Genomic DNA, 10682 nt, shown 5'->3' with positions numbered 1-10682 from the left:
GTAGTCCCAGTGGGACTACAGCTTTGTTGTGCTAAGTGTTCTACAGTATAAAAGACAGTTATTTAGCCAAGGAAACTTCTTATTCACCACTTTTATGTGTATAAATCCAATGTAAAAGGTCTTATTCTACATATATTCAACTTACCAGTTCAGGAAGGATGTATGTCACATGCACAAACAATCCTTACCTAAAACTAAAGAAGTTATTTTTTTCCCTGGATACTGGACACAGTGGGAAATAAATGAAAAAAAAAAAAAAGAAAAAGAAAAAGAAAAAGAAAGAAAAAGAAAAAAGAAAAAAAAAGTAAATATTTGCTGGCTCCTAATAGCAGAACATTTTTTTCTTTTTAAAATCCACTTGTATTGGTCTTAGTTTAGAAAAAAAATATATAACATTCTGTGAGATAACTTTATTTCTTTATTATTAAGAAACAATAAATACAAGGGCATTAAAGCTTTTAGATTAGCAGTCAAAATGCTGATTTATAAGCTGATACAATCACCTTTCAGAGCAAAGCAAGTACTTTCACAATTGCTTCATTTTGGGCATTACCTTTCCCTCCAGTCATACACAAGCAGCAAAACGGCTGTCAACTTCTAAACTCATTCAAATGTCTTCAGTTAATCAGGTTAAAGTTAATCAGGGTTTGCTTTACAGCATAGCTAGTTTCTAAGGTTAAAACTGAACGGGCAAATAATTGACAATCAATAAAAGATAAAATGAAAAGGAATTAAAAGATTGCAGGTAGGATTTGCATGAGTAATACAAATTATTTCAATAATTAATGAGACAATATCTTTGTCATCACCCTCACCTTAAGACACTAAAAGCAAGGTCAGTCCCTGTGAGTAACCTAATCCAGTGGAGCTAAAGTTTGGGAGGAAAGCAAACAAGTTATATAAACACCTTAGTTAATTACTTAATTGCTCAGTCAATGCTCAATCTTTAAGTCATATGGAAAACAGACAATTTAGATGTAATATGTACTGTATTATTTATTTACAGAAGGAATACATTTTGACCACAGAGACTCTCTCTAAAAATATCAAAAGAAGCCTGGTTGGAGTGCTAAAGATCATGTTCTTTCTAAAAGCAGCCATCTAAACTTGAGTACTGCATCAGTGATGGGAAGAAGTATTGCTCTTAGCCATATTAGGCTAAATTGATGGAACTTACTAAATCCCAAATCCCACCCAGAGATCTGAAACCACAGGGGTTTGTTTCCCAGAAATGTTGGTTAGTTGAATAGCTGAAAAATGAAGTTTTACACTCAGCAAAAAATAGAAGTTATATGCAGGAAAAATGCTGGATCCTTGTACTTCTGAAAATAACATGGTCTAGATAATGAAACTAGGGATTAATTTTAAAAGATATTTCAAACATTATTGGAGCCTCAAAAAGCTGCTAACATGTGCTTTATGTGATTTTTAAAATTATATTTGTCTTTGCAAACTGTTTTGATATTCAACCATGCTTTACCCCGTGGATACTTAGCAACAAAAGCTCACAAGCAAGAAAAATGCCTGTGTCTTCGAAAATGAAATTCTGTTCATTTTTTTCTGAGATAGAGTGTTGCATCCCTTCTTTCATTTGCAGCCCCCAAAAGCTTGGCAGGATAAGAACTTGGTAGCTAAACACCAATGAGCAGCACCAGTGAGCCTGATGCACGCTGTCACCAGAGCAGGACCCATCACAGCAAGTTGGGATCTCCTCACACTTGGGACATGGGTCAACACGGGAGATGATGGGATGGAGGACAATCTGTGCCCTTCATAACCATCTCCTGGCTCCAGCTTTCCCCCCCAGCGACCCTCCCCTCCTACAATAGTCTTCTTCACTGCAGGTGCCACTCTTCACACAGCTCAACTGTGCTAGAAGGCTGCAGATTCAGACACTATTAACTTAAATAAATCTTCCCTTTTGGACTTGCCCACCACTCTTATTGTGGTGGGATGCATTCATTGTAGATACAAACAAATTCAGTTCTTTCAAGCCTTGCTTTGTGTAACAGAGTCCGTTCAATACATATTAAAAATCTAACATATCCACTGCACTTTTAGTGAGAGAATGACATATTCTTGGCAATCTAAGAAACTCCTGAACTGAACCATCCATGCATCATCAAATTCATAATTGCATCATAAAATACAAGCAAAGATGGCATCAGAAAGTTCCATGTCAATGAGGAGTCAGTTCCCATTTGCTCAGTTTAGAATTAAAGCATTTTCTACCTGACTTAAGGACCACACAACCAAATACTGAAAATCAAGCTCTCCTCACTTATTGCCAATAATAAAGAGTCTGTTGACCAACGTCCCCAGGCAGGTCTAAGGATTAGCTGGGTTATGCAAGTGATTAGCTAAGGTCAAAATAATTGGGTACTGAAATTATGAGCAAGGACAACATTTGTCCTTCCCCCATTACTGGAACTGTTGAACAGGGGGACAGTAAGGGAAAACTTGCATCTACTTGTGCTTTGGCTGGGGGCAAGTGACAATGCTGCAAGCAGCTTTGTTCATGTTGGGATCGCTGCCTCTATCAACTACCCTATAAAACTGCCTCTACGGCTACTTGGGCAGGACACCACTAGCTTGCGTCTGAACTCAGTCTCTTAGCAGAACTTCAAACACCAGAGCTATTAAAAAAGTTTTTACTTTCAATGTGCCTGAAACATCTGACATGACACTTTTGTAATTTCCTTTTAGAATAGACACAGTATATAATACAAGCTGCAAAAACAAGCATCTTCTTACATGCTTCAGCCATACACAATGTCTCTGCAAATCAGTTCAACAAGTAACCTATTTGTTTCCAATTTCCTAAAGTTATCTGCATGCTCCAGTGACTCAAAAAGTAGCATCAAAATCACTGAGGAACCCTGTGGGAACTCATCCTAGGGTTCTGTGCTGTTCACTTTTAACACTACTTTTTTGTTGATATTTTAATATCAATTATTTTTCACAGGTTGGACACTATACAATATCAATTCTTCTTTGCTTACCTTACTCTATTAGAGTTTTTGAGGTTTGTGCCATAAACCACAAAATTTGTAATCACAATTCATGATATAGCTGAGAATTGTAATTTTAAAAGACCTAAAAGAATTTTTTTAAGTTTAGGATATTGACAAATTTGAATGAATTCATCATATCCAACTCAAAAACCTAAGCAGTCTGGATAGAGTTTTTAATAAGCCAAACACATCAGTGATATTTAGTGATGCTGCATTAAAGTTTTTGTGCTTACAGCCACCTGAGTAACCATTTTCCTCATCCACCACCTCTGTTCCTCATTAATACATCCATGTCTGCATCTTTGTCTTACTCTCACCTCAGAACTCAGCTTCCCAGAGTTTTGATAAAGTTTAGCAATAGTAGACTATCAAGACTGGTTTTTTTCCACTAGTATTTGACCTTTGAAGAAAAAGCATGATTGTGTGTGAAGAAAATTGAGAAAAACATCACCTGTATTTATCAATATTTTGGAAGTAACATAATCAATTTTTGTAAATCTACTCTTTGCATCCCATAAAGCAGTATAAATATACATAGTATATTTAACAGTATAAATACACACACAATCCTGCAGCTCTTCATTGCAAGTGTGCTCAATTAAGACTGCTCCATTTCAGATACTTAGTTCATTTTTAATCCTAATTTTAACCCAGTACCCTTCTGTCATTTAAGGATGGCTTAGTATTTCTAGAGATCAGAGGAAGATAGATCTGTAATGCACACACAGTACTGTTTAACAACTTGCAAAGCATTTCAGTCTTGCAAGGGGAGAACAAAGCTGCAATTCCTTATGACATTACCTCTACTCAAGTAGCAAGAAGAGGGTTGCTGAGGTATCGCTGGTGGCAAGGCAAATCCAAAACTGGGTTGCGACTGGCTGCAGAATGGAGATTCCCAATCACCCAAGTCCAAGCCCAAGCCCAGGCCCAGCAGAGCTAGTTCATCACAGCCAGCCAGGCACTACACAAGGGAACCCATTTCCTAAGGCATAACACACAAAAATGTTTCTCATTGGCAAAGACGTGGTAAGATCTTTTATAATTATACAAGAATTACAGCTATTCCATTGTCTTTAAATGCTTTTCCTTCACATATTCAGAGACACCAGAATTACCAGTGGTTCACATTTGTGAAGTACCATGCCTCTTCTTCCCACTTAAGGAAACTAAGGCAGAGGAGCTAAATAAAGGGCCTTGGGAACCCAACAGCAGTTCTTCACTACAACAAGAATACAAAGTGTAGAAAAACAAAAAAAAAAACACAACACATAAGTAAAATTATATTCTTTATTCATTCCATTTTAGCTGTGAATATTCCTATTTTACAAATACAGTATAAATCCCAAAATCACAATATATTACAAAATAAAAAAGTACAAACTGCATTACTTAATAAATATATCTAACAGGTTAATCAGAAAGTAGAAGAGACAGAACTTAGATTGGAAACATTTAAATGTTTGACCCAGCAAACCATACAAATCTCAGTTTAAATACTTTTTCTTTTAAACCATAGTGTAAAACGCCATTCCTGATTTCTTGATTAGCAAATGTCAAGTGAATAAAACGTTGTGATCAGATAATGTTTTGTTGGTGCAACAACAGTGCCAAAAAAAAGAAGCAGGGCTTACACAAAAAACACCATAACCCCAGAAACCAGAACACAAACATCGAGGTGCAGCCAAGGCAATTATTGCCAAAGCAGGAGACTATTATCTAGTCACAACATTCTATTGCAAGTTAATATTCTGTTATTACAGATAAATAATATAAATGGAGCAGAGGGTGAGCCAACAAGGCAACAAGAGACCAGTTTACTCAAAACAATGATTAAATACAGAAGAGTCAATTGCTCCCTGTACTCTTCATCTCTAGCTGCATTCCAACTGGCTCAAAGGACCTGTTCTGTGCTCCAGGCAGAGAAAGCAACTGTTTTGAAAAGCAGTCAGTTCATACTTTGCTGCACTTTCACAAAAACCATTGTTTTAGTTTTGCAAAAAGGTACCCACACTGCTTCCGTCAACTAGAGAGGGTCAGTTTGACATCAACTTCATCTGGTAAAAATATAAGGTTTATGGGTAAAAAACACAGCAAAAAATAGCTGTTACATCATAAGCCTTATTTACAAAAACTGATTACAAACGTTTTTGGCTGTACAGCTGAAAGCCAGATACTAATGTAAGATGTAGAGGATGGAGGTAACAGTTTAAAAATATTGTGCAAAAAATACATTCTTATAGAAAATAGAGACAGTGGAGAGGGAAGACACAAACATACACGAAGAATCTGCCTGCAAGTAATCTGAGGCTAAGTTTTTACAACAGAATATTACAAACATGTTTGTATTTATCCCCCACAATCTACAGTCCTTGTCCATCTGGGGTGCTGCTGCTTCATTAAGGTTTAAGGCATCACCATCACAGCCAGCACACCTTCTGTCTGTCTCTGTCCCTGCAGCAAAGCTCCCAGCCTGCAGCCCAGGTGGTCTCAAGAGCAAGCATTCTGCTCAATGTACATCTTGGACAAGGACACTGCCATGGACTTGGCCAGCTCCTCATCCCGTCTGCGCTGTACCTGAGTCTGTCTGCACCACGCCTCGTACTCTGGGTTGGGGCACACACGGTCCAGCACAGCATCGTAGTGCCCATTGCTAAGCCAGCTCAGCCAGATACTGGGCCGTGTCGGGTCCTCGGGCCCCAGGTAGTGAACCATGGTGGAAACGGTGGGGCTCTCGGGCCGGCCACCCGTGGTGAGGTGGATGTTCACGTTCAGCATTTGCCCCATGGCCAGCAGCTCCGGGTAGCCAGCCCAGGCCCCGTCCTGGGCAGCGCCGATGAGGAACTCGCCCACGTCGCCCTCGATGATGGGGTTGAAGTGGTCCAGGTGGTCAGCAATGTAGTGCACGGTCTGCTCACGGAGCTCGCTGTGCAGCCGCTGGTCCCCGTACACCGCCTTGCAGACGGCGCGGTAGAGGCAGTTCCCGTCGGGGATGATGTGGAAGCGGAACCGGCCCTTCTGCCGCAGGTACTTGTCCTGCTTCTCCACCTCGGCCAGGTACAGCGCCAGCTTCTCGCTGCGCTCCGGCCTGCTCCCCGGCCCCCTGCGCGCATCGGGGCCGGCTCCGTCCTCCTCCTCCTCCCGGGGCGAGGGCCCGGCGCCGGGCTGAGCCTGGCTCCCCTCCGCGGGGCGACAGCCGGGGACCAGCCCGGGCTGGGCGCCGGCGGCCGCCGCCTGCAGCGCCTGGCAGTGCTCGCTGAGGCGCAGGCTGCGGTTGCTGGGCTCCTCGGGGGGCGTCGGCAGAGCGGCGGCCTCGCCGTCCCCGCCGGCCTGCCGCATGCTCTCCAGGATGCCCTCCAGCCAGGCGCGGCTGCGGGGCGAGGCCGGCACCAGCTCGCCGGGGGCCTCGGTTCGCTGCACGATGCGGATGGGCACGACCCGCTCCAGCGGCCGGCGGCGGCTCACGGTGACCTGCGCGCAGGAGCTGTACTGCGGGCCGCCCGCCGGCCGGCTGCCGGGCCCCGCCGCGGGGCCGCTCGGCATCACCTCCAGGCAGGAGGAGAAGGCGGGCATGGCGGCGGCGCTGCTGCTGCTTCCCCCCCCGGGAACGAAGCTGTCCTTGGCGGGGCTCTCAGCGCTCGGGCTCGGGCCCGCGGCGTCGGCGGCGCTCGCTGCCTCCGCGGAGGAGGGTCCCGGCGACAGGGAGACCTTGAAGACACCGGCCGCGCTCGGCGGTGCTGCGGCGGCTGTCGCGGCCGTCCCGCCCGCCGGGTAGTGGGTGATCACGGAGCTGTAGAGCTGCATCCTCGGCTCCCCGCGGGCGGCGCTTTATAGGCGGCGCCGTCGGGGCCGGGGCGGGGAGCGGCGGCAGGGGCCGCGCTGGGGCTGCCGGAGGGGATGAGCCGCCCGGGTAAAAATAAACAAGGGCATCACCCCCGCCGGCCCGCCCCGCCCCGCCCCTGCGCGCCGCTGCCGGCCGGGCCCCGCGGCGCCAATTCCGACTGCGCCACCAGCGCCGCGCGGCCCCGCCGCCCCCCGGCCCGGCCCCTCCGCGGGCGCGCGCGGCCGAGCGCCCAGGCGCTTCTGGAAGCTGCCGGCGGAGGCCAGGCCAGGGCGGGGCCGCGCCCGTGTTTACCTCAGCGCCCGGGCACGCTGGAATGCGCGGGGCGGGCCCGAGCCCGTGACCTCAGCGGGCGCCGCCCGCCCCCTGGCGGAAGGGGACGGGGGGCGGTTCGTCTCTCAGCGGCGCCGGGCCCGGCGTTCCACTCCCGCGATTCCTGGGGAGGGCCAGGCGTGGCCGGGGCTCTCGGGTGTGGGAGCGGCTTCCCTCGTCTGCTCCAGCCCCGCCGCCTGCGAGCCGGTGCCAGGGAATGCGCGCTCCGTAGCCGAGGCTGTGGCGGGGCTGCCGGAGGAAGGCGCAGGGGGGCGGTGGGAACGGGAGGCTCGGGCTGAGGGGTGTGTCGGGGAGAAGGGCCTGCTCGGCCATGGCGGCGCGGCAGTGCTGCTGCGCTGGGCCCGGTACTGACTGTGCGACGGTTTGATAACGGGACGTTATCAAACACCCGCACTCGCGTTCTCGGGGCCGACCTGGGAAGTGCTGCAGAAAGTGGCTACAGCAATTTCTCATGAGACAATTTGTCAGCCGGACAGTGTGATATTTACACTTGACCATCAAGTATAAATCATTTGAGTTGATGGGCCTCCGGTTGACTGTGTTGTATCCATGTTATTGTTGACAGGGAATGGTGCTTCTGTCTGCGCATAATCAATGTAGTGATTCATAATTTGTAATAATATTCATTAGTTTTCTGACAATCACTGGCACAAGCTGCTATTTGTCCACCTGTAATCCTGCTTGACAAAATGTAGTACATGCGTGCATTAAAAATATTATATTAATCATCACAAAATGACAGGAGAGACCAGATTTTAAATGTAGGTCTTACAAAGATCATGGATAATTGGTTTATTAATGCCTGAGGTGTCTTTAAATTAAGCTATGTCTTTTAGCCTTAGCTGTGGTATAAATAAAATCATATCTCACGCTTTGTCCATGAATGATGACGTTATCTGTACACACTGGATTTGATTATGTTCTGACAGGCATGCTGACCAAGAAGCACTAGTTTACACTATGATCAGACATTAACACAGTCATTCCTACCAAAATGGAAAATAAATTTTAAAAAAGGTATTGATAGATGTAATTTCAGAGTGATATTTTTTAAATGTTCTGGATTCCATCCTATAGTCCCAAATATTTTTGGAAAAGCTTTAGGAATCCAAGCAGATTGCAGAACTTAAAAACAAACAAACAAACAAAAAGCTATTTTGATACTGATTTTTTGAAAGATTTCTTTTACTTGTTCCATTTACATTAATTAAAAACACGTAACTAAAAGGATCACTTGCAACAGACTGCACTGTTGAACATAATTGTTTCTTTGGAGCCTTGGTTGTCTTTTGGATCCATGTCCGGGTATCTTTAATCTCTGCAGCTGATTCCCAGGGGTGCCAGTAACACAATATGGAATTTCATTCTCTTTACAAAGAAAACATGTTCTGATCCTCTCGGCTAACTTGGCATGTTGAAGGAAAAATGCTGAAATCCTTCATGCTCAAAACTGGATATTTATGTGAATGGTGTTGACATCCTTTTTTATTCTAGATAAAATACAGCAGCTAATTCCATGCATTACTGGGAACCTCTTAATAAAAATTTATAATCATTATATTGCCTCCAAAATGGAAATGTCAGAGGTGTGTGAATCAAAGAGATATGAATCAAAGCCCAAATGTCCTGACTTACCTGCCACAGCCAGAAAGTTGATATCTTTAGAACAAATGGTGATGGGCATTAGGCAGGAGAATTTCTGGCAGCCTGTTACAGGGAGATAAGATATTACAACTGCTCTGAAATTACAGAGTGACTCTTGTATTTCAGAATGTTCAGAACTTTGTTTTAAATATAGCTTGTGAGATCAGTCAGCGAGTCTTTATTTCTGGACTAATCATTGCTTAGAGAGGAATATATATTGATCAAATAGCGGTAAATTGAAATCTTCTCTCCTTGAAATTAAGGCTTGGAGCAAAGGAAAGATTTCTTGTTTAGTTTTACTTCTTAGTCAAAACTGGACAAGGTGTATTTCCAAGTTAAAATGTGTATATTCATAGATTATTTAATGTAAAATCACTGGAAGATGCCCCCTCCTAGGGGGTTTTAAATGTGCCAGTGGGTTTGTTCATTGTTATTATGATAAAAGATGTACATTACTTCATGCTCACCAGCCCTCTGCCTACTTTTTTTTTAGTTTAAATAAGGTATCTCTGTGGTTTTGCTTAGTGAATTGCTCTGTCCACTAGTAAAGGTCGGAGCTGGCTACAGGATAGTGGGTTTAAGGTCTTAAACAATCTGGTAACAGAGAGAGAGCGATAAAAAGGCAGTTTTTACTGTTAAGAGAATAGTAGGTAGATCCAGCAGAATAAGAGCGCTCCTGTTATGAGTGCTGCATTTTGAACACTCAGTACTGCAGTTTCTTCTAGAATATTACAGAAACTTCCACTGATGACTGCTCTGCCTCTCTAAAACCATAGGTTATTTGGAACAGTGGTACATTAATGGATGCACAGCTGTTTAATTTTGACTGTTGGTTACAATGAGGTACAACACTTTGCAGTGCTTCATTTAAGAAAGGAAACATTTGTTATGTAAACCCGAATTACTATCGTGTTGGTTTTCTGATGCTCTGCTATAGCATATTCTAGACAAAAAACTTGTTTTTCTATGAACAAAAATCCAAGGAATATCCTGAAATACATGCTAAATATGCCAGCAGTTTTTGGTACAGGTAGCAGATAGATTGTTCTTTTATTCTCTTTTCATTTATAAGTAGATACAATGTCTATCCTATGTTTTCAGTTAAAATGCACATAGTAAGCTTGCTAATAAGGTTAAAATACAATCAAAATCTGTTACTAGGTAACTGAGAGACACAACAAACAATTATACCACTGTCTTAGTGTTAATAGTATATTACTTTTAACATATATATTACCTCCCATGTGAAGTAAATGGAAAGAGAACCTCACCTTGCTGTGGTTACCCATGTTGTTATTAAATACTGACAATATAATGTAACCAACATTTTCCATAGCTGAGCACCCCTAGTTGGTCACACGTACTTGGCCTGGGGGCAATCCAGGCTCCCTGGGTGATCGGTGACAAAAATCCCACTGAACTGCTGCAGCACGAGCATTTCACGGCGAGTTTTCAGCTTTCACACAAGCAGTTACCAGAAATCAGCACTTACCTAAAAGGTGGAGTTCTTAGGTATCTGATACCTGGGTTTAACAATAACAGCCTACACTGTGGTCTGCTCCAGAGAGGAACGGTTAAGTGCCATGAATGCAGTTCTTGTGAAAAAGAGATTTCAAGGAAGAATTTGAATGTCTTCAGTGTAAGGGTATCTACAAAAGCCAGGGACGCATGCTTGTGCCTTAAGTGCCTTTTGCTACCAGAAGATGGTTTATGCTCTTTCTCTGAGCTGCATATAGAGCTGCTCTTGATTCCTGGGGAAAACTGACCTTTGCTTTAGTGTCTCCTGCATAAAACATGACACACTGATTGCTTCCAGAATATGCCTGCATTTGCCACTTCTGTCACTTTTGCCT

At 44.2% G+C, this 10682-nt stretch overlaps 1 protein-coding gene across 2 annotated transcripts; it reads right to left on the bottom strand.

The window, feature by feature from the left end:
• Positions 1–4287: 4287 nt before the first annotated feature.
• OTUD1 (OTU deubiquitinase 1) lies at positions 4288–9405 on the bottom strand. 2 transcript variants are annotated; one of them, XM_080340004.1, is made up of 2 exons: positions 8821–9405; positions 4288–6757 (listed from the first exon to the last, which is right to left on the bottom strand). In XM_080340004.1, the coding sequence occupies exons 1-2, from the start codon at positions 8867–8869 to the stop codon at positions 5502–5504; spliced, it is 1305 nt and encodes a 434-aa protein (XP_080196130.1). In that variant the 5' UTR covers positions 8870–9405; the 3' UTR covers positions 4288–5501. The 2 variants fall into 2 exon arrangements, with proteins under 2 accessions (XP_080196130.1, XP_080196129.1); XM_080340003.1 differs by having other exon boundaries at positions 4288–8719; positions 8821–8892.
• Between the last annotated feature and the right edge of the window lie 1277 nt (positions 9406–10682).

This window comes from Nesoenas mayeri (genome assembly GCF_963082525.1).
Source record: "Nesoenas mayeri genome assembly, chromosome: 2".
Classification (NCBI taxonomy): domain Eukaryota; kingdom Metazoa; phylum Chordata; class Aves; order Columbiformes; family Columbidae; genus Nesoenas; species Nesoenas mayeri.
This window is presented reverse-complemented; position numbering and strand designations above follow the sequence as displayed.

What these genes read in the sequence shown, in the direction of transcription:
- OTUD1 (XM_080340003.1), bottom strand. Translation starts at nt 6,815, where the DNA reads ATGCAGCTCTACAGCTCCGTGATCACCCACTACCCGGCGGGCGGGACG.